This window comes from Eurosta solidaginis, chromosome 5, assembly GCF_040869045.1.
Source record: "Eurosta solidaginis isolate ZX-2024a chromosome 5, ASM4086904v1, whole genome shotgun sequence".
Lineage (NCBI taxonomy): Eukaryota > Metazoa > Arthropoda > Insecta > Diptera > Tephritidae > Eurosta > Eurosta solidaginis.
The window spans coordinates 210,407,451-210,432,538 of NC_090323.1; the positions used below are offsets into that span (position 1 = coordinate 210,407,451).

The window sequence follows — 25,088 nt, forward strand, 5'->3', positions numbered from 1 at the left end:
TATTTCCCCCCCCCCCCTCCTCCCCCCGTAGATCCGCGCCTGACAGCAATATAGGTGTTTTACATATATGAATAAAACTAATTATTGATGACTTTAAATTATAAAAAAAAGCATTTCGTGTAAGTTTTAGTTTTTATACTTTGACTTAAGGTAATCGTAAATATTTTTAGCGTGTGTTATAAAACAATTTTTTTATGTGTGAATGAATATAAATAATTAGAAATAATTGATCTGAAGTTTTAGTTTAGCAAAGAGCTCTAACTTGTACCTATGTACGTATGAATGCGTTGACAATTAACTTTATATTAAGTGTATTTAAGCAATATGTCATCGACGTTCTGGTAAAAATCTCAAAGTCCAAAATGATTACTTTAGCCTGTCATAAAAAGGTTTGAATCAAAAACCCAACCACAGAAAAGCACTCGTAGCGCTAGACTCATCAAAAGCTTGGACTGCTTAAAAGGTGGACTGCAAATTATTTGTCTGGTCGGCAAGCATCGATGCAATTCAGGAACGTAACATCTAGACCCAAAAGAACCAAACAGGGGATTTTGTTTAACTTCTACATATCGAAGCCCACGATAATGGCAACAGGTCCCGACGCATTCATTGATTAGCTATGCAATAAAATAAACGACTATCTTTTTAGACTCTCCAGTTTCTTTGCCTCGCGAAACCTAAAATTGTCACCAACCTCGGCGATCTTATTTACAACGTGAACAAGACAAATTTCGACCATATTGGAGATCCACGTCGATGCCATTACTGCCTATCTTATATCCGAAAATACTGGATGCATCCGCGATTGTCCTTAAATCCAAACAAAATCTTCAAATCATCATTCCGGCAGCACTTGAGATAAAGATAAAGAAACGCTCATTACCACTTACTTCAGTTGGCCGGTTATTTGCATGCTACGCGTCCCCTTAGCTTAAAAGGACATTAAGCGGAAATGTGAAGCTTCTCAAGGCCAAAATAATGACATATCAATTTTAAAAATCGGACGTCAAATAACCAAGTTACAAAGAAAAAACCTTTTTGGCTGTATTTCGAAGGATCAAAAAAAATTTAAAAAAATTTTTCCGAAACCCTCTCAACATAATCTTCAAATTTAGGGGCGGACATTAGCAACTTTTTTTTCGACCCAGTCTCATGTACATGCAACATATAGGGCGAATGGTATATGAGCGTTGATCTAAACATATTCTCAGGTAAGTATATACACATATGTATTATTGCCTTTGATTAGACAACTGATCATTATGGTGAATGACAATTTAGAGGATCGCTCCAGTTGGAAGTGATGCTATCAACCTAAGTAGTATTACTCACACATATTGTTTGAACATATTGTTTTGTCGTAAAACAATACGCACTCTCCCGCAAGTTATTCGTCGGATACATCATTGACACGGTGGGTATGTATGTACCCATATGCTTAGATAAGCGCTCACGATATACCGTTACATCCACCAATGTACTTGTATGTACAAAATAATCAGTACAAAGCCATAACGTTATCCAAAATAATGGATATATTTATTTTGGATATAACAAAATTGGCTAGACTGAAGGATGAAACCATAAAGGATTGTTGCTAAACGAAAACTTTTGGACGCCCACCTATGAATCCAACATCTTTTTACATATTGTCTGGGCAATTAGAAAAACCGCCGTTTTCGATCCCACATTATCTTATTTAATGAGTGTATTAAAATATGCACAGGTGTGTATACTTACCGGAGAATATGTTTAGATCAATGCTCATATACCATTCGCCCTATATGTTGCATGTATTCTATTACTAACTCAGCTTCGGATAATAATAATGCGAGGGTGGTAGTGGAAAATAAGAGCAAAAATAAAAAGAAACAGAGGCAGCAAGAAAAACCACTTGTAGAAACTGGTGAGAGCGATGATTTGCTGGTTGCTGCCCGTTTTAAATATTTGCATTTAGCTTCATTTAAGCCTTCGGTTCAGCCGGAGAATATTATGGAGCATGTCGAAAAATATGCGCACGTTGGTAAGCAACATTTGTGCTGCCATAAGCTGGTAAAAAAAAAAATTGATACAAATTCTCTTAGATTTGTTAATTTCAAATTGAGTGTGGTTGAAACCGAATATAAAAAACTGATGAATCCAGAGATTTGGCCGGCGAATGTGTCTGTTCGTCCGTTCCGTTTTTTTCAAAAAGAAGAAAATCAACCACCTCGAACCTAATAGATCGAGGCAGTGCTTATGAGAAAATTAAGATTTATTACCAAAACACTTCTGGTCTTAGAAGTAAGACAAGTAATGTATGCATGATAAGCTCTCTTTTAGAATATGATGTGTTGGTTCTAACTGAGACATGGCTCAATTCAAATTTTTTCGATGCTGAATTTTTTGACATAAGCTGTTATGATGTTTTTCGTAAGGACAGAGATCCTATTAAAACTGGCTGCAAGAGAGGTGGAGGTGTGTTAATAGCAGCCCGGTGCAATTTGCGTGCGTCATTTTGTGAATTGCGTGATAACGACTCCCTCCTCGATCAACTTTGTGTCCGTTTGTGTGGTTCCACTGGTTCCCTCTATATTTGTGTTTCTTATATTCCGCAATTGAGTGATGAATGTGTCTACAAATCGCATATTGACAACATTCTCTCAATTCATCAAGGCATTGGCAACAATCAATTATGCGTTCTTGGCGATTTCAATTTGAGCTCTGTTAACTGGAATTATCTTGATAAAAATTCCTACTTAACTGCTGTAAATATTACAAGTGCTATTGAATCTTATGTCATAGATAACTTTTTAAGTATCGGCTTAACGCAAATTAATGATTTATCGCTTTCTGGATTTGATTTTCATAAGTAATGAATTGAATTTTGTGTTATCGCAGACTGCAACTTGTATATCACCTGCTAATTTGCATCATATCCCGATCTTATTGGAAGTTAAATTTTTAGAATTTTTCAAATCGTCCCCCTCTATGACCAAACCGTCATTTAATTTTGATCGTTGCAATTTTAATGCTTTTGATGCAGAGTTGAACAACATTGATTGGGACTCCGCGTTTAAAAATAAAGAAGTTGCAACCTGCTTCAGTATCCTTAAGAGCTCTCTGGCAGCTTTGTGTCATAAACAGTGTTGCCAGGTTAGCCCTTTCGAGGCTTGATTTAGCCTTTTTTTTTGCCTTTAGCCTCGAAATTTTGGGTTTAGCTTCGTGACTTTTTTCTAACCTTTTTTACTCCGAATGTATTTTTAATAATTTCTAAAATAAAATAATTTCAATAGTTCCTGTGAAGACCTAATACCTAATAATATTAGTTCTCTACAAATATTAATTCTTTTTCTGATGAAAATTCATTGAAAGAGTCAACGCCAGATGTATTTTCTTCAAATAGCATTAATAGAGCTGCAGTGGCGAAAACTTATAACAATACAATGGAAAAATGTACACTCCACCATGCAATTTTGGTCGGAAGTCCGAGAACATAAAAATGCATTAAACGAACCTCCTTTTTTAGAACTTGTCGAAATCATATTTAGTTTTTTAGTATTACCACTCAGTAACGCGGAGGTTGAAAGAATTTTTAGTGGCATGAAAATTCTGAAAACTAAATTAAGGAACAAACTAAAAATTAAAATGCTCAATGCGCTGCTTAATATTAGATGCTCGTTAAAACGCTTATCTAAATGTTGTAAGGATTTTGAAATTACCGATGATTTCATATTTATGGTAAATAGCCAAACTTTATACGCAGACTTAAGCTCTTCTGATTCTTCAGACGGGGAATATTTTATATAAATAATTAGTTTGTAATATTTTTTTATGTATATACACATATGCAATCATTTAAAGTAATTCCATGTTCTAGTCATAGAAAATGTGCCTGATATGTTTTGAAACAAGAAGTTATGTTTAAGTTATGATTATAAGTTTTTATTTACAAATGTGTAAACTAAAATATAAAAAAAATTTTATGAATTAACCAAAAAAATTTCTGGCCGTTTTTTAGCTTCTTTTTTTCTAATTTAGCTTTTTCTAACCTTTTTTTTTGCCAATCTAGCTTCTTGTTTTGTCATCACCTGGCAACACTGGTCATAAATATATCCCACTATTAAGAGTAAATTGTATAAGTTTCCTTGGTACTCGGCAGAGCTTAAGCATCTGAAAAATTTGAGAAATAAGTTTTTCAAAAAGTACAAAGCCACAAAAAGAGCCAACTTTTTTGAGTTGCATGCTTATTATAATAAAAAATTTAATGATTTGAATAAACTTTTATATGACAATTATATTAATAACTTTGAGAAAAACATTAAGAATAATCCTAAAAAGTTCTGGGCTTATGTTAAGTCTAAAAAAAATGTATCGAGTATTCCCAAAACAGTGTACTACAACAATGTCTCAGCTTCATCGATCAGTGAGGCTGCCAATCTATTTGCGAACTTCTTTTCATCGAACTTTGTATCAGATGAGGACTTGACTGTAAACGACCTAGATGCGTTACGTGTTAGCCTCAACGATAAACTGTGTTCTTCTATTGATTTTGGATCTTTGGTATTATCTGAAGTGGATGTCATCGAAAGTTTAAAGACTGTCAAAAATTCTTCGCATACCGATGTTGCCGGGCTTTCCATGAAACCGTTTGAAAAATTGTACCTCGCTGGTAAAACCTCTCATGCTTATTTTTAATCTGGGGTTTTCATTGATGATTGGAAAAGCACTTCTATTACCCCTATTTTTAAAAGTGGAAATAAAAATGATATTTTAAATTATAGGCCTATATCCAAGTTTTCGTCTGTTGCCAAGCTATTTGAATGCATTGTAAAAGAGAAACTTTATTTTCATGTGAAACATATAATTTGCGCAAATCAGCATGGATTTGTGGCAGCACGCTCGACAGTTACCAATCTTTCAGTCTTTACTGAGGATTGCCATTCGTGCTTTCGTAATGGTCTTCAGCTTGATACGATTTATACTGATTTTTCTTAGGCGTTTGACAAAATTTCTCACATAATCCTCATTGAGAAACTTGCTGGATAAAATCTTATTTACATAACAGGAGTTGCATGGTTGCTATAGATGGGGCATTCTCGGATCCATTCATTGCTACATCTGGTGTGCCTCAAGATAGCATATTAGGTCCTTTATTATTCATCTTGTTTATTAATGATGTTTCTTTTTGTTTCAACTCGTCTAGATTTCTCTTATATGCCGATGATCTTAAAATATATTCTGAAATAAGAGACTCGCGTGATTCATCGGCGCTTCAAAGTGAACTTAATAAATTCTTAGATTATTGCGCTTTGAACAGGCTTTATATAAATATTAACAAGTGTTTCAAAGTAACTTACTCTAAAATGGTCAAGGGAGGTTAATGAAATTAAAGATCTTGGTGTGTATTTTGATAGCAAACTAAATTTTACTACTCATTTGAACTACATAATTACAAATTCTTTTGGAACACTTGCCTTTGTGAAACGCCACTCTTCTAATTTTTCAGACCCATATACCTATAAGCTTTTGTCCTCGGGTTTTGTCCGTTCTAAAATGGAATACGCAGCTGTCATTTGGAGACCATACCATTCAGTCCACATAAATCGTCTGGAGAAAGTCCAAAAGTGCTTTGTTCGTCTTGCTTTACGCTCTCTTGACTTTACTGAACCGATTGCGTCATACGTTGCTCGTTGTCGATTAATTAGTTTGGTATCGTTATCCGATAGGAGAACGCCATTATCGGTTACATTTATTATGGATCTTGTTTCTGGCAGGATAGATTGCCCTTCCTTACTTCAGCTAGTTAACTTTAATGTGCCCTGCAGAAATTTACGAAATTTTGTTGTTTTTCGTGTTGGACTTAACAGAACAATCTATGGTGCTAACGCTCCCTTGAATAGAATTATGTCTGATTACAACTATTTCTCAAATTTTCTGGATTTAGATTTTACGTTACCAAATCGGTTATACAGTTCAAACTAAAAACCATTTTTTTAGATAATACTTAATTTACATTAGTTGTACTATATTCTTAAGTGTCTGCTGTATAATAGACATACAAGTAAATAAATAAATAAATAAATATTCGCCTCGGTAAGCGCTCACGATTTACTATTGCATTCTAAAATGTACTTGTATGTAGAAATTATCCTTTGCATGCAACAAACGAGAATTTTTCTTTCAACAAAGCGGAAAAATAATCAAAAAAAAAAAAAATTATCGAAAAAATCAAAAATAATCGAAAAATATTTTTGATTTTTTTCAATAATCGGAAAAAATCATGATTTTCCTTTTTATTTTTTCTAATGGTAATCAATTAGTAACTGCGTTTTTCGGAAAACAATTGAAATAATCATTGGCCATTAAAATAGGCATCTAATTAATTGATTACTAATGCTAATTCAATTTAACAGGTCTGAGATAAAGGCACATATGCGTTTAAAGCAGCCATTGTTTAGACTTTTTATAGGAACTTTAATGGAGTCTAAGTGAAAGTAAAAAATAAATTAAATAAATATATAAAATGGCAAAAGAAGCAAAGCTGAAACAAGCTTTGTCATCAACACTTGCGAATATTCAATATCGTAGTCCTGTTACATTTAAAAAGCCTACATATTAAACAGCTGATCAATAATGGCATACAAAACAATTTACGATACTAAAATGAATAATGTAATTAATGTGAACAAAGATCGTAATTTGGTTGCTTCCGCACTCATACTGGCTGCGCTACTTGGATTGCGTGACTTAAACAAATATAGCTGCGCATAAGATGAACCCTTAGCACCTGTATATACAGGATGGTAATTGTAGAAAAGCGTATTTATCTCTTCGGTAGGATCGTTGAATTTTTGTTGATTCTTACGCGCTTCATTCACGAAAAAATTTGCAAAATATTGTGAAACAAGAACAGCATTTGTGGTGTGAGTTATATTGCGATTAGGTACAAATTCGTAAAGAATCTTTTCGGGATGGTATTGTACGGCATAAAATGGATACCTAGGGTAAAATGAAAGAAATAAAATTAAAATTTGTTTAGTGAATAGTGAAGGTGATGAAACACTGATGTGCATATGTGAGTTTGTACATACTTGCGATGTTCGACGGTCGATATAAATTCTACACCATTCCAATCATGATTGACACTCATCACCTGCCAGATTTTGTTAAGGTCATGCTGAGCAAATGTCTAAAAATATAATAAGTAAAAAACTAAAATGTTTGCATTTATCTAATATTAGGTATATAAATAAGTATGTGTTTAAAAAATGAGTAAAAACAGACACACAAAATTCAAACAGCTAGATTATTTAGACTATGATAAAACAAACCCCAAACAGATAAGACTTCTTTCTAATTAAAACGTGAAAAGCTTTAAATAGTATTGGAATTCTTCTACCTGCATTGTCTCTCGGATCAGTATATTTGCAGTTCAAAGAAGCTTCGTATAAGCAGTTTTTTAAGTTCAATGTCCTAGTGATACTCATAAAAAAAAAAATTTACATTACAACCAAAACTTTATTTATAGATTTGGATTCCAAATAAGAGCGAAAAGAGGACCCGTACATAAAAACAGCAATTAGAAATAATATAAATGATTATTATTTATTTTATAACGGAAGAATCAAATCAAGGCGGTTATGTGGACAGTGGCTATTGGTAAATTAGTATATTCGGCTGAATGAAGACTTTCCGACAACGGAACAGCTCGAGAAGTAACGGTGTCCTAACCACAGCAAGGAACACTGCTATGCCGTATAGTCTTTTTTCCCTATATTTAGTACTAGAAGATCCGGCAGAAGTTGTTCTTCCCTAACTTTGGTCTATCTGCATAACTTTAAAGAAGTTTCTGTCCTCTTACTCTCCCTCCCTCTCTATCACCTTTTCCCTATCCTTTTATTCACAGAGCTTGCATTCACAGAGAATGTGAACTAGCGTTTCATCCCTCAACTCACAATAGTAACATATTCATTTACTTAGGTGGCATCGTAGACTACAGTATCCCGTATATTACCTAGTAAGAGTTCGTAGGTCCTCTCTGCTAATGTAGATTAATGAGTTTGGCTGATACTCTCGGTGCTTGCAGAATACAAAGTTTCGCCTGCCTTTGGCTGGGAATTCAATTCAATTTCGTCTTATCTGCTTGGTTTCCCAGTTACTTATGGTTTCCCTAGTGTATGCCTTTGTGAGTCCACAGAAGAGCTCTGTACCATAATAAGCTGTTTTAGCACACTACAAATCTAGGTAGTCTGCCTGTTCTTTTTAAAAAGATCTAGCTAAAAGCTCTGATTTCTAAAGTGAAGCCTAGCTCTTGCTTACAGTTCGAAAAGTACAGACTTCATTTCTGATATTTTTCTTAAAACTTCCAGCTCACCTTCTTAAAAATATACATGGTTTTTATGAAAAAAAACACAGTTGTTTGCCTAGTTAGACTTGGAATTCGTACCACTTGTGAGGTTGTTTCAAACAAGTTGGTTTCACTGCAGAGAGTAAGCGTGAGTATATAAAACTTGGACAAATCAAGTGGGAAGAGCCAACGCCGCCTAAAAATAGGCAAAGCAAATGTGGACTTTCGCCAAAACAACCTTATAGTAGGTATATACGTATGTGCCTGTACCTGTACCCAGTCAACATTTATACGTGTATGTATGTATATAAACTTTGTACCTTATTCTTACTACATACTCATGTATCACATAAAAACTTACCTCCTTTGTATAACAGAAGATATGAAAATTTACTGTGACATTGAATGTGCTCAGGTAATACAAAATTTCTTCACTTGCTGGTGCAAATAGTCTGCTATCCTTGTAACCCTTCTCAAACTGTAATGGCAGTGCTTGTCCCACTGATGAACATTCTGTGCGCCAATCAGTGCCATTCGATGAGAGAAAAATAAGTACCTCAAAACCTAAGCAAGTACCCCAAATTGGAAAGTAGATGCCACGTTCATTCAATTCAATGGCGATATTGTAAATGTGTTTGCTGGCTTCAGCATAACCACCAGATTGATTGAAAAATGTTGAGCCGCCCGGCAATAGAACGCTGTATTAAGTGCAGTGATGGAGAAAGAGAAGGAAAGAAAGTTCTTTTGGTTATATGTACTAAATCCAAATGTTTGAAATATCTTACTATAATCGAGAAAATATAGAGAGAAATACTTAAAACGTGCAAAACTTACCCATTAATTTTAGACATAATATCCACATAATATTCCTTATCTTGGCCAATCCTTAAAATAGAAATTGAAACCAATTTTCATTTAAATGTTTGCAAGAAAAAATTTCGTTCAACATAAAGAGTACTTAATATTCGAAAATGCCCTATCTCAGAATTTGTTTCAAAAATACATTTGAAAAACCAATGTGGTGATTTTTATTTTAAAAAAAAGGGGGCTTAGAACATACCCGCGGTAGATGTGTCTATCATAACAGAAGACCAAAAACGCTCTCCAATGAAAAAATGCAACAAGCCTCTGTCTTGTGATGATCTTAATGCTAATTTAATAACGGACTACGATTAGAAGAACCACGGTCTTAGGGCATTTACCTTGAATTTCCAGACGCTGTCAGGAGAAGGTACCGACGCCCGTCTGTATCGGCTAGTTAAAATCCTCATCAAGGCAAACGATGGACGAGGCTATTTAGAAGGACAATAAGGCCTTGTTACATCTGATACAGTGGACGAGTCCGACACCATGGTAGGAACGAGACTTCGCCGCTGAGTTCTACATTTAAAGCTATGGGCACACTGAGCTGTACTACACTACGCAGCAAAATTTCTTTTGGACGTATTTTCATGCAGCAATTCACACCTCGCAGCAGCAGCACTACACGGCTATGAGCGTAAAGTTGATCAAAAAGGCAAAAAAAAAGTGTTGCGCCACTAAATAATATCACCCAATGAATTGAAGCTGATTCATTTCGTGACGACCAGAAATATGGTCATCTGCAGTACCAGGTTCCAGCATAGAGATATACACAACACTACTTGGCTGTATCTTCATTGAACAGCGACGGCAGGCATAACTTAAGTGTCCTGGATGTAAGCAAGATAGAAATTCTAAGTATTACTTGGACCATTATCTTGTGGCAGGCAAGATACGGGAACGTCTCTGCGCCGCCGAATCGCTGTTCGACCTAGCGATCTCACCGAGCAGTGAGAGCACATTACTCATTCATTCCCCACCGCCGCTGCGAGGCAGCATAGATTTTCACCAATGCCCGAAGGTTCTATTATAAATCCGGCATATGACGGAGTATTTCAAGATCGGGTAGACTCCTGCAGAAATGATAATGGAACTTTTCTTCATTGCTAGATAACCTGTAAGAGTGCGAACCCGATAACCCATTCACTGATAACAGAACATACGGGTGAAAATGGCAATATCCCAGCTAAAGAGTAACAAGACATCTGGTAACGATAGAATACCCACTGAGCTGTTCAAACACGGTGACGAAAAGTTGGTAAATACTATACATCAACTCCTTGCAGAATTCGGTCGGACGAGAGCATGCGGTATTGGAACTTAAAGTGCTCTGCCAAAAATCGACTTCCAAGCAGCGTTTGGCAGCTCGAAAAGGTGTTGCTAGTATGCTGTTATATCCGAATTTGAGTTGCAAATGGCGCAATACAGCACCATCACTTCTGTATGGACTGAGAATAGCCTGTCCGAACTACTACAAACCATATTGATATCATACGCCTTAACAAATGTGTCGTTAGTTTGGCCTTCTCTGGACTGGATAAAGAGGAAAAAAAGTTGGTCGCACGGTAAATGAGAGCAAGACGAATTACTTGCTGTCATCCCAGAAAGAACTGATACACTCATGTGTTGGCAGTCACGTCAGTGTTGACGGATATAAATTCGAGACTGTGAAGATCTTCGTATATCTAGCAACCAACATTAACAGCGAAAACAATGTCAGCTTAATACTAATTTCACACAGACGGCTTATTGAATAATAAAGGCAATTTTCTACATTAAGACGCTTATTGAGCTCAATCTTCCCTACAAAATTGGAATCTATTATTATTTCATTAGTAGCTAATCGAATGCCTAATGAAGTCAAAAGCACAATGCAACTCTGTTGGCAGCGTTCCGCTTCCGTTTCCGCTTCTTAATTTTCAAAGCAAATGTCATTGTCTGCATGGCGGAACGATATAAGGTGGCCGCATCGAACAGTTGATTATAACCTTTTTTATTTGATTTGATACATCAACTGCCGGCGCAGTACGATTTTGACATTTGTCCATCGAATTTACAAGTACATGGAATTTTTTTGTTTGTAGGTATGTCACCATGCTCCCACCTTGTATCGTTCCGCCATGATTGTCTGTCTCATCCTTCATACTAATCGAGCAGTTACTTCTGTGTGAAAGCAAAAAAATTACGATTTCATTAGCAGGTGAAATGAGATCATTAAGTTTCTGTGTGAAAACAGTATAATACTGCTATAGACTGAAAAGTAAGGGCCTTTCTTTACGAGCAGTTATCACGCTCTACAAGTAGAGTATCTCCGGAAGGTTTATAGTTCTGTCCGTAACGGCAACGACGAGTATCGAATGAGACATAATTATGAGCTATATGAACTTAACGCAAATATGAAGATAGTGCAACGAATAAAAGCCCACAGCTTCGCTGGCTAGGTCATTTTATGCAAATGGACGAAGACTTATCAGCCAATAAAGTATTTTCATCGACACCCGTATTTAGAAGCCTAGGGATGGGGAAACCTCCAATGTGTTTGGAGAGGCTGGTGGAGGAAAACTTGGTGCTCCCGAGCATATATAAGGTGTGACAACCGAACTCGTGAAAATGTTACTCATACGCCATGACGAACCAACGCCAATCAATAATGTTAAAAGTGAGGGAAATTCATTTAAAAATAGTACACTATAATTTATTAACAGAAAACAGCATTGTTTAAAGCTCGTCTTGGAATATATAAAATGAGAGCGCTTTTAATTTTAAAAATAGCCAAGGAAAAACTTAAAAAACCGTCCATTTTTAAAGCGTTCCATTTCTCACTGGGTATTTCCATATAACAACATTCACACTAGAAGTAGAAAAAGTACCTAGACTAGAACTAGAACCAGAAAAAGTACCGTAAAATCGATTCAAGCTTGCATATCTATGTTAACCACTTATGTACGTACCAAAAGAGTCATAGAACAGATTAATTTGATTTATTCACACACAATCAAAATTGTTTATTTTTATTGTTTATTTAAGTTTAAAAATATAATGGCATGCGCTGGCAGTTTTTTTAAATACACACATACAGCAGCGAACACAAAAATAGTAGTGACAATTTTTATTAAATATCGTTTATAATATTTTTCTTTTTTTATTTACGTTAATTTAATAAAAAAAAAACTTTTAGAAATTTTGTAATTTAACTAGGCGAATCAATTTTTCCACAGTTTTTAAAAAATTCGAAAATTAGTGAAAATATTCGAAAATTTTGAACTTTTTATTTTGTGATTTTTCTGTGTACGTAGTTTTGTAGTCTAATCAATTCTAATCTAAGAAAGTGCAAGCGATATGCTCTCTAAATTGGATTTAATTTGGATTTTTTTTTGACGGGTATTTCTGATTTTCTTCCATAATAAAAATAAAGCTATGCTATGGAACAAAAAACAAAATGCATTCGAAAATAATTTTTAGAATCAGTAGGAAGTTTTAGAGACTTTACTTTGTTAGACTCAAATTGATTGGGCTACAAAACTCCATACTACAAAAAATTTAGAAACTTTCCGAAAATTTATAAATTTTCTCGATATATCACAGTTTTTCCATAAATTTTTTAGAGATTGGTTTCCATAGCTTAAGTTACAAAATTTATTGAAGCTTTTTTTAAATTATCGAAAATATTATTGTCTGTATTTAATTAGTGATACATTCTCATATTGCTTTATACAATTGTTTTTGTTATTAATATTCGAGAAAATTACAAAGTTTACAAACGGCGATGGTAATTAGGACATGTTTCTGAATTTCACTTATTCATCAGCTAGCTTCTCGGGAGCTGAGTATTGAATTCGAAGTCTCCAACATTCATACTTTATACTAGCGTAAAGCCTCGCTTTGCAGTTGGTCTTTATGGGCAACATGAGCATGACTCTCTAATTTAATAAAGATAATAGGCGGCCACCGTGGTGTGATGGTATCGTGCTCCGCCCATCACACCGTATTCCCTGGGTTCACACCCCGGGCAAAGCAACAACAAAATTTTAGAAATAAGGTTTTTCAATTAGAAGAAAATTTTTCTAAGCGGGGTCGCCGCTCGGCAGTGTTTGGCAAGCGCTCCGGGTGTATTTCTGCCATGAAAAGCTCTCAGGGAAAACACATCGGCATAAAACATGTAGGCCTCGTCCGGCCAATTTGTAGGGAAAATCAAGAGGAGCACGACGCAAATTGGAAGAGAAGCTCGGCCTTAGAACTCTTCGGAGGTTATCGCGCCCTATATTTTTATTTATAATAATATTGATATAATAGTGCACAGCGGAAGTACTACTTATATAGCACTGCTAAAATCCAAAGTTACTAAGCTCTTGAGAGCGCGCCTATAAGTATTCCACATAATTAGGATTAAAAATTTATAGAAATAGTATGTACCTAGTGTATAAAGAAATAGCAACAAAAAGGCGATACTTAGACCAATTGCAAAGGGAGCAGCAGAGAATTCATATGGCTGAGTGGTATAAAGCATAAAGCATGAATGTTGAAGGCTTCGAGTTCAATACTCAGGTTCCAAGAAGACAGCTGATGAAGAAGTGAAATTCAGAAACATGTCCTAGTAACCATTACCGTTTGTAAACTTTGTAATTTTCTCTAATATCGTTATCGAAAATAAAAAAGAAGAATTTAGTTGACGAAATTCAACCAAAATTGTCATTGCTCTTTTCCGGCACGCTGATGTATTAATGTATGTATTTAAGTATGGATAATATGTGTTTAAACTTGGACAGTGTTTTTTCGATTTCATTAAGTTGGACGGCTATTCTCGGTTTTGTGCTCTTGTGTTCAAGTTCCTGTGCTGTGAGGGGAAATAAGACGCAAGGTTCTGCAATATATCTCCATCACCTGCGTCCGCACCCCGCAATCGATTTGCTTTCTTTTATGAGAAACAAGTTAAGTAGTTATATGAATGTACGAGGATTAACAATACTTCCCATTTACTATCATTTCTCGCAGTAAAGCCTTTATTTAACAGTTTTATTGAAACTATGTCCAGAGACGTGTATGTAAATATATAAGGCCTTACTTATATACAAAATCATCTCGTAAAATTATGCACCTTTAGTTTAGCAAATGAGGCATGAAAAATTTTTCGCTACTCAGCTTTCTAGGAAATCTGGCATATGTTTAACACGTAATTATACCCAGCTATTTTTGCAATAATTTATTTTATCATAACAGTGGTTACTTTATTAGCTGCTGAAAAGTTTGAAAACAGATGTTTGAATTTAACATGTTTACATTCATATACATATACTTTTCACAACAAGTGTTCCCACTCGAAAGACGTGAAATCAAAATCACCCAAAGTTGGTGAAAATGTTGCCATTTGAGGGTACATTAATTGACAAAAGGAAATATGAATGGACGACACAGGGTGTCAAAGGTTAGCTTTTTTTCCTTGCGATTTATTTGAATAAATATTTGGACCACTAAATTTCAAAGTACATAAAAAGGGGTTGGATGTTTCTTATAGAACTTTTTCTGGTCTTTACAAAAGGGGGGAGAAGAGAGAGAGGGAGGGAGAGCACAAAGTTAGGGCAGAACAACGTCTGCTGGGTCTGACAGTTTTTATATAAAAACAAGTAAGGAAGGCTAAGTACGGGTGTAACCGAACATCACATACTCAGCTGAGAGCTTAGCTGCGTTGGTTTCATAGGGTTTCGTATATGGTTTATAAGTGGTTTTTAATACCATGTCATATACGGTTGGGAAATATCGACACAAGTTGTAGACCAAGGGTGACGTTTTTCGGAACGATATTCCTTCATCCTTTGTCAAATAAGGTAAAATGAACATAGGGTAACCCTGGAATGTTTTTGTATGACATGCGTATCAAATTAAAGGTATTAAAGAGGGTTTCAAAGGGGTGGCCCTTAGCTGTATATGTGAAGGCGTTTTCGAGTTATCGACCAAAATGTGGACCCAGGTGATCCAGAACATCATCATTCCGGTACCGCTAATTTATTTATATATGAAATACCACGAACAGTATTCCTGCCATGATTCCAATGGCTTTTGATTTCGCCCTGCAGAACTTTTTCATTTTCTTCTACTTAATATGGTAGGCGTCACACCAATTTTACAAAGTTTTTTCTAGAGTTATATTTTGCATCAATAAACCAATCCAATTACCATGTTTCATCCTTTTTTTCGTATTTGCTATAGAATTATGGCATTTTTTCATTTTTCAAAATTTTCGATATCGAAAAAGATAAGTGAGTTCAGATAAGTACGTGAACTAAGTTTAGTAAAGATATATCGATCTTTCCACAAGTTATCATGTTAAGAGCCAAGAGGAAGGACAGACGGCCGACTGTGTATAAACACTGGGCGTGGCTTCAACCGATTTCGCCCATTTTCACAGAAAACAGTTACCGGTAATGAAGCTATGCCCTTACCAAATTTCACAAGGATTGGTAAATTTTTGTTCGACTTATGACATTAAAATTATTCTAGACAAATTAAATTAAAAAGGGCGGAGCCACGCCCATTTTGAAATTTTCTTTTATTTTTGTATTTTGTTGCACTATGTCATTACTGGATTTGAATGTTGACATAATTTACTTATATACTGTAAAGATGTTCAATTTTTTGTTAAAATTTGACATTTAAAATTAATTTTGTTTAAGTGGGCGTGTTCGTCATGCGATTTTGCTAAATTTTATTAAAAACACATATAGTAGTAGGGTAACGTTCCTGCCAAATTTCATCATGATATCTTCAACAACTGCCAAATTACAGCTTGCAAAACTTTTAAATCACCCTCTTTTAAAAGTGGGCGGTGCCACGCCCATTGTCCAAAATTTTACTAGTTTTCCATTCTGCGTCCTAAGGTGAACCCACCTACCAAGTTTCATCGCTTTATCCGTCTTTGGTAATGAATTATCGCACTTTTTCGGATTTTCGAAATTCTCGATATCGAAAATGTGGGCGTGGTTACAGTCCGATTTCGTTCATTTTAAATAGCGATCTGAGATGAGTGCCCAGGAACTTACATACCAAATTTTATTAGGATACTTCAAAATTTACTCAAGTTATCGTGTTAACGGACAGACGGACGGACATGGCTAAATTAATTTCTTTTTTCGCACATATCAGTTTGATATATAGAAGTTTATATCTATCTCGATTAGTTTATGCCGTTACGGGGTACCGTTATGCGAACAAAATTAATATACTGTGTGAGCTCTGCTCAGCTGAGTAAAAAACACACAAATTTTTGCATCTTTGCTTTTAAAAACAAAATTTAACTAATAAGTAATTATTGATTCAAGAGGGAGAGGGAGAGGAAGAGGGAAGAGGCAAGGGAGAAGAAAAATAAGAGCAAGAGTGTATGTTGAAAAGGTTTGCATACAATAAGTTAATTACACTTCACATTTTTTAGAGAATTCACATTAATAAATAATTTGTAAAAATGTACAAATTACATATGGACATGCATACATACATAGATGACACAGTCGGTTTTATTAATATTTTTGACTGAAATTCACATTAAAAAAATTAATTACTTACTTCTATACTTAAATGTACACCTACAATGTGGGTACTTTTTTTGGTGTTGTGTTTACTAATCATTAACATTTTTTAGTTTGCGAAGTCATTAAAAGTACAAAATTTAATAAAAACTAGTAAATAAAGAAGGTGTTCCCAAGTTGTACAAATAGACTGGCACTTAGGAAAAAACAGGAGGACTCAGAGCGAGAATAGAATACGTTGAAGTAAATGTGTCATACATTTTCATTTATGCTTTTATAAAAGCTTTAGTTAATTTCAAAAGCAAATCTCGCATATGGATAAATCTACTAAAACATTGACTTCTTGGAAACAAAAAAAGGTCCGTAAATCTTTCGAAGAACTTTTCTCTCGAACATTTCCAGAGCCGCTTCATCCGATGTTGTTATGATCCATATAACAGGACGGGTACGATAAGTGATAAGAGTGACTCTTCGCTGGATTTCACAACAGATGTTGTTGTTTGTGTTGATGCTGGTTACCAAATAAACGAAATCTTTTAATATTTCGAAATTATGGCGGCCGACAGTGGCGTGGTTACTAAGGCGCGAATGCGCTGACTCTTTGATTGATGACAGCACGTAGCTCTTTTTGTCCTCATTTAGCATCAAACTTTTTCGCTTTTTTTCAGTTTGGAGTATGCAGAGCTTACGGCGCGGGTGTTCCGTCCGACGATATCAAAGTTCTGCAACTTGTATTTTTTCCCCAGTATCAAATAAAATAGATAAATCGCACGATAGGGTGTTCCTTGTCTGATACCTTGTTTATTTTCGGACGGCTTGGAAAGGTCCTTATCAATTCTGACTGAGCTAATAATGTTGCAAAGCGTAATTTTGCACAGCCGTATAGCTTTTACGGGGAAACCAAATTCAGATATAATGGAATATAGGCAGCTCCTTTTCGTGCTGTCAAAGGCGGCCTTATATCGACGAAGAGGTGATGTGCGTCAATTCTTTTTTCATGGATTTTTTTCAAATATTTGACGCAAAGTGAAAATTTCGTAGATGGTAGATTAACCACCGCACTTCAATCTTTCACATAATACGCTTGACAGGACCTTTTATGCGATATCAATAAGGCTGATTCCGTGGTAGTTGGCGCAGTTTGCAGGATCCGCCTTTTTGTGCACGGAGCAAAGAGCACTTAGAGGCTGATGCATGCACCTTGTCAACTCCTCGCCGCCGTATTTGAATAGCTGCACAAGCAATCGATCAGCGTCCGTGGCCTTGTTGTTTTTTAATCTGGCTACTGCTTTTCTGACTTCGTCATAATCAGGTGCGGGGACATTAATTCCATCATTATCGATTGCTGCATCGATTACATCATCCCTGTGCCGTGCATCGCTATCTCCATTTAGAAGGGCAGAGAAGTATTTTTCCATAATCTAAGAACTCTATGAGGACAAAACGAAGTACCTGCTGTCATCGAGCAAAGAGTCAGCGCATACGCGCCTTGGCAACCACGCTACTGTTGGCAGCCATAATTTCGAAATAGTAAAAGACTTCGTTTATTTGCGAACCAGCATCAACACTAGCAACAACATCAGCACTGAAATCCAGCGAAGGATCAATCTTACCAATAAATGCTACTTTGGACTAGGTAGGCAATTGAAAAGTAAAGTTCTCTCTCGGCGAACGAAAATCATACTCTACAAGTCAGTTATCGTACCCGTCCTGCTATATGGGGCAGTAGCATGGACCATGACAACAGCAGATGAAGCGGCTTTGGGAGTGTTCGAGAGAAAAGTTCTTCGAAAGATTTATGGACCTCTACGCGTTGGCGATGGCGAGTACCGAAGAAGATTTAATGATGAGCTGTACGAGCTATACGCTCACATCCACATAGTCCAGCGAATTAAAATGCAGCGGCTGCGCTGACTATGCCATGTTATGCGAATGAATGATGATGCTCCGGCCAAGAAAGTGTTTCTATCGGAACGCGCCTATGGAAGCAGAGGTAGAGGGCGGCCCCCATTCCGTTGGAAGGACCAGGTGGAAAACGATTTAAACTCCCTTGGTGTGACCAATTGGCGCCGGTTGGCGGAGCGAAGGAGTGACTGGCGCGCCTTGTTGGACGGCCATAACCGTTTAGATGGTTAAGCACCAATTAAGTAAGTAAGTAAGTAAGTACTCTATGGGCATCGGATATTGGGTCGCTGTTTTCGTTCTTACGGAAATATGCCCCAGGCTTAAAACCTTCCGTCTGTCGCCAAGCTTTTAGCTAAAATCTGCGGGCGTTGTTTCTTGTGGCTATCTGTTGAAGTACCTGGCACTTACTCAGAAGCCTCTGTTTTTTCCTCCTACAAAGGCGTATCGCTACTACTTTTCAACTCGCGTTAGTCGGCATATATAGGAATAATTAAAAAAGCAGCATATCACATATTGAAAGGAAGCATGGATTTAATCTACTTGAAGTACATAGCGCCAAATAAGTAAATCTCCCAAAAAACCCGGATAGTCAGATTAGACACAATAAACTATCAAACTTTGTATGAGATCTGCCGTCAACAAACAGATCTTGATATATATTGAATTAATGATTGGATTGTATATCGAAGTCATAGTAAGTTGTCGAGTTCTTGTATCAAGATATCATTAAACTATCATTTTAACTATTACTATTACTATTACACACATGTATATAAAATAAGAATGTGTACTTTCTCTAGTATTTCAATTCAACTATAGACTAGGTATGGTAGAGTTGCATTCCAGAAATTATAGAAAGCTTCATCGTCTTCTGCACAGCCAATGACAGTCACGATTTGTTTTAGATACATTTTTTTTTACCTTATTCCTCAAGCACTCTAAGGACCGTTTTCACCCTCTCCAGTTACGTAAGATTTTACCTGGAGGATAGCAAACTATTCGAGAGTTTCTTTTGACATTTTCGTTTTCACCAACACAGGGTGACCAACCCTCGCTTAAATCGATTGTTGTGAATATTTTGTAGAACAAAATCCAAAAATCTATTGTGAATATACAAAAAGTAGCCAAACAGCTGACTTTTGTTTACACTTTTTTTTGGGCTTAATCATTGGCGAATGTTTGAAAAAACATTCACAATAGTAAACAGCCTGGATCACATGTTAAATCTCTATTCGACTACTTAAACCATTTGCCCAATAGTGTTTTAAATATTTATGTAGACGACTGGTATAATACTCACATATTTTTTAAATTAATATTAATGTGTAGTCTGATTTTCTATAGTCACATTTAAAAGAAAAGTTTGGTTGAAACACAAATGGGCAATTCTTAGCCATTCAATTTATTTACTGCGAGCAAACAAAGAAACCTTTATTTCATTCTTCAGCTATTCGTGAAAGCCATTTTCGCTGTCAGTCTTATTTGACAGGTAGGTATGACGATAGAGGAATGGAAAGATCGTTGTGAATTCATGCAAGTGGCGAATGTTTGAAAAACACGTTCACAATAGTAAACAGCCTCGATCACCTGTTCAATCGCTGTTCGATTACTTATACCATTTGCCAATAGTGTTCTTCCAACATTTTTGAGACGACTGGTTTATTGTATTATTTGCAGTACCTGGGCGACCGAGCTTTGCTCGGCAATCTTCGAGTATGCCACATAACATACTTTGTTCTACATGTCATCATTAATCAAACTCTACTTTTTTTATATGTAAAAAATGAACTGCAGTGAAAAATTTTAAATGGGTAATTCCAGCAGCCTATGGTATAAGGGATTGTTATGACAATTAGTGAAATCGAAAACTAAGTTATTTAGGTCGAGTATCTTCATGCGCCGAATTATTAATTTCAAAAATTTTGTTTAGTTATACACTATGAAAGTCTCACTATTTTATTACATTCCAAAAACTTGTAACTTTAACGAATGACAACTATCAGCTATGACAACTATCAGTTAGTTTAATTAATTGTCAACTTACTTCTCTAAGCGCCATCTGTTGGTAAGTAGTTAAATAGTTAGATGTTGTTTTCAAAACTGAACAAATGCATCTAGTGTTCAACGGTAGCAAATTACCATGGTTAGATATCTTTTTGCTATGGTGAGAAATCTTTCTAATAGTAATATGTGAGAAATTGCAATTATTCATTTCATATTTGCCAAAAATATGTATTTAAATATATTTTGATAGAATTTGCCACGGTACCTTGATATTATTGCATTTCAATTTTATAAGCGTGTGTGAAATTAAGAAAATTAAGTAGAATCATGTGTAAGATTTATTTACGAAGATTTTTAACTTTAATGTTCTCCTTTAAAGCTATAATAGATGTACCTGGGCGACCGAGCTTTGCTCGGCAACATTTCGTTGTGCTGAGAAATCTTTCTAATAATAATCTGTGAGAAATTGAAAGTACATATTCATTTAAATGAAAATTATTTAAAACTTGCAGGGTACCCGACGTTGTTCGGGATACGTATTTATATTAAAGTGGCCCTTATTTTTTTTTTTTAATTTTATTTAGTGTATGTGTACGACAACCAATCGCACACCTACCAAAGCATCGCAGTACACACGAAAACTTTGCGCCACCTGTCAGTGAATAGATAAACCGAATTGCACCAAAAGGTTTGAGTCCCTGATTAACGCGTGTAAAAGGTTTAAAATCGTAGCTAAAAGTATTTCATATTGTAGGTAAATTTAAAGATTTTGGAGCAAATACATTTTGACCGATAACTCAGTTATCGATTAATTTATCGAAATATCACAAAATTCAAATGAAACCTGTGACCTTCCTCTATTGTTTGATGCACATATTGTACGCATATTTAGAGGTTTTAGGTAACCTCATTTTAACCGATTATCGTAATATGGCAGCGTGAAATAATTTTTTTTGGTACGCCACTGTATCTATTCATGAATTTAATTTTTAATTTATATGAAATTGAAAAAAAACTTTGCAAAGGCATTCTTTGATATTTGTTTGGAAACTAAGTGCATTTTCCTTCTTTCAAAAAAAAAATCCTTAAAAGTAGCTTAATTATAGCTTAAACAACTATATCGTTTTTGTTTCTCACGCGATTTTAATGAAATAAGTTCTAGATTCCCTTCTGGATTACAGGCTATCCATCTGTGAAAGTCTCATAAAAATCCATTCGTTAGTTTCCGAGATTATCGATATCATACAGACAAACAGACAAACAGACAAACCGACAAACAGACAAACAGAAAAAAGTGGTGCCGATGGATTCTACGACATTCCAAACGTCAAGTACACCCATTATACTCAGTTGATCAGAGCTCACAGAGTATATTAAGTTTGATTGGATAACGGTTGGTTGTACATATATAAAGGAATCGAGATGGATATAGACTTCCATATATCAAAATAATCATGATCGAAAAAAAATTTGATTGAGCCATGTCCGTCCGTCCGTCCGTCCGTTAACACGATAACTTGAGTAAATTTTGAGGTATCTTGATGAAATTTGGTACGTAGGTTCCTGAGCACTCATCTCAGATAGCTATTTAAAATGAACGTAATCGGACTATAACCACGCCCACTTTTTCGATATCGAAAATTTCGAAAAACAGAAAAATTGCGATAATTCATTACAAAAGACAGATAAAGCGACGAAACTTGGTAGGTGAGTTGAACTTATGATGCAGAATAGAAAATTAGTAAAGCTTTGGACAATGGGCGTGGCACCGCCCACTTTTAAAAGAAGGTAATTTAAAATTTTTGCAAGCTGTAATTTGGCAGTCGTTGAAGATATCATGATGAAATTTGGCAGGAACGTTACTCCTATTACTGTATGTACGCTTAATAAAAATTAGCAAAATCGGAGAAGGACCACGCCCACTTTTAAAAAAAATTTGTTTAAAGTAAAATTTTAACAAAAAATTTAATATCTTTACAGTATATAAGTAAATTATGTCAACATTCAACTCCAGTAATGATATAGTGCAACAAAATACAAAAATAAAAGAAAATTTCAAAATGGGCGTGCTCCGCCCTTTTTCATTTAATTTGTCTAGGATACTTTTAACGCCATAAGTCGAAAAAAAATTAACCAATCCTTTTGAAATTTGGTAGGGGCATAGATTTTATGACGTTAACTCTTCTCTGTGAAAATGGGCGAAATCGGTTGATGCCACACCCAGTTTTTATACACAGTCGTCCGTCTGTCCTTCCGCATGGCCGTTAACACGATAACTTGAGCAAAAATCGACATATCTTTAAAGAACTTAGTTCACGTGCTTACTTGAACTCACTTTATCTTGGTATGAAAAATTAACGAAATCCGACTATGACCACGCCCACTTTTTCGATATCGAAAATTACGAAAAATGAACAAGTAAGGAAGGCTAAGTTCGGGTGTAACCGAACATAACATACTCAGTTGAGAGCTATGGAGACAAAATAAGGAAAATCAATCTGGGGTAACCCTGGAATGTGGTTGTATAACATGTGTATCAAATGAAAGGTATTAAAGAGTATTTTAAGAGAGAGTAGGCCATAGTTCTATGGATGAACGCCATTTAGGGATATCGCCATAAAGGTAGACCAGGGCTGACTCTAGAATTTGTTTGTACGATATGGGTATCAAATGAAAGGTGTTACTGAGCATTTTAAGAGGGAGTGGGCCTTAGGTCTATCGGTGGACGCCTTTTCGAGATGTCCCCATTAAGGTGGACCAGGGGTGATTCTATAATGTGTTTGTACGATATGGGTATCAAATGAAAGCTGTTAATGAGTATTTTGAAAAGGAGTGATCCTTAGTTCCATAGGTGGACGCCGTTTCGAGATATCGCCATAAAGGTGGACCAGGGGTGTCTCTAGAATGTGTTTGTACGATATGGGAATCAAATGAAAGGTGTTACTGAGCATTTTAAGAGGGAGTGTGCATTAGGTCTATAGGTGGACGCCTTTTCGAGATATCGCCATTAGGGTGGGCCAGGGGTGACTCTAGAATGTTTGTACGGTATGGGTATCAAACGAAAGGTGTTACTGAGCATTTTAAGAGGGAGTGGGCATGAGGTCTATAGGTGGACGCCTTTTCGAGATATCGTCATTAGGGTGGGCCAGGGGTGACTCTAGAATGTGTTTGTACGATATGTGCATCAAACGTAAGGTGTTACTGAGCATTTTAAGAGGGAGTGGGCATTAGGTCTATAGGTGGACGCCTTTTCGAGATATCGCCATTAGGGTAGGCCAGGGGTGACTCTAGAATGTGTTTGTACGATATGGGTATCAAATGAAAGGTGGTAATGAGTATTTTAAAAGGGAGTAATCCTTAGTTCTATAGGTGGACGCCTTTTCGAGATATCGCCATTAGGGTGGGCCAGGGTGACTCTAGAATGTGTTTGTACGATATGTGCATCAAACGAAAGGTGTTACTGAGCATTTTAAGAGGGAGTGGGCATTAGGTCTATAGGTGGACGCCCTATCGAGATATCGCCATTAGGGTGGGCCAGGGGTGACTCTAGAATGTTTGTACGATATGGGTATCAAACGAAAGGTGTTACTGAGCATTTTAAGAGGGAGTGGGCATTAGGTCTATAGGTGGACGCCTTTTAGAGATATCGCCATTAGGGTGGGCCAGGGGTGACTCTAGAATGTGTTTGTACGATATGGGTATCAAATGAAAGGTGGTAATGAGTATTTTAAAAGGGAGTAATCCTTAGTTCTATAGGTGGACGCCCTTTCGAGATATCGTCATTAGGGTGGGCCAGGGGTGACTCTAGAATGTGTTGGTACGATATGTGCATCAAACGAAAGGTGTTACTGAGCATTTTAAGAGGGAGTGGGCATTAGGTCTATAGGTGGACGCCCTTTCGAGATATCGCCATTAGGGTGGGCCAGGGGTGACTCTAGAATGTTTGTACGATATGGGTATCAAACGAAAGGTGTTACTGAGCATTTTAAGAGGGAGTGGGCATTAGGTCTATAGGTGGACGCCTTTTCGAGATATCGCCATTAGGGTGGGCCAGGGTGACTCTAGAATGTGTTTGTACGATATGGGTATCAAATGAAAGGTGGTAATGTGTATTTTAAAAGGGAGTAATCCTTAGTTCTATAGGTGGACGCCTTTTCGAGATATCGCCATAAAGCTGGACCAAGGGTGACTCTAGAATGTTTGTACGGTATGGGTATCAAACGAAAGGTGTTACTGAGCATTTTAAGAGGGAGTGGGCATTAGGTCTATAGGTGGACGCCTTTTCGAGATATCGCCATTAGGGTGGGCCAGGGTGACTCTAGAATGTGTTTGTACGATATGGGTATCAAATGAAAGGTGGTAATGAGTATTTTAAAAGGGAGTAATCCATAGTTCTATAGGGAGTGGGCATTAGGTCTATAGGTGGACGCCTTTTCGAGATATCGCCATTAGGGTGGGACAGGGGTGACTCT

At 36.2% G+C, this 25,088-nt stretch overlaps 2 protein-coding genes across 5 annotated transcripts in view; both read right to left on the reverse strand.

Moving 5' to 3' along the window:
* Positions 1-25,088, reverse strand: part of LOC137252357 (uncharacterized) — a 162,492-nt gene that overhangs the window by 98,466 nt on the left and 38,938 nt on the right. Inside the window, exons 1-2 of one of the 4 annotated variants that reach the window (XM_067787917.1) lie at positions 5,457-6,109; positions 4,032-4,152 (exon numbers count right to left, since the gene is read on the reverse strand). The exons of 2 other annotated variants lie outside the window; for them this stretch is intronic. The gene's annotated coding sequence lies outside the window, so the exon portion shown is untranslated. Of the gene's footprint in view, positions 1-4,031; positions 6,110-25,088 lie in introns of those variants that run through there. One more of the 4 variants, XM_067787916.1, reaches the window with a different exon arrangement.
* Positions 6,502-25,088, reverse strand: part of LOC137252358 (gamma-glutamyl hydrolase A-like) — a 56,987-nt gene continuing 38,400 nt past the window's right edge. Inside the window, exons 3-6 of the mRNA XM_067787922.1 lie at positions 9,164-9,214; positions 8,691-9,027; positions 7,074-7,171; positions 6,502-6,981 (exon numbers count right to left, since the gene is read on the reverse strand). Of these exons, the coding sequence (XP_067644023.1) occupies positions 6,633-6,981; positions 7,074-7,171; positions 8,691-9,027; positions 9,164-9,214 (835 nt within the window). The 3' untranslated portion in view covers positions 6,502-6,632. The remainder of the gene's footprint in view (positions 6,982-7,073; positions 7,172-8,690; positions 9,028-9,163; positions 9,215-25,088) is intronic.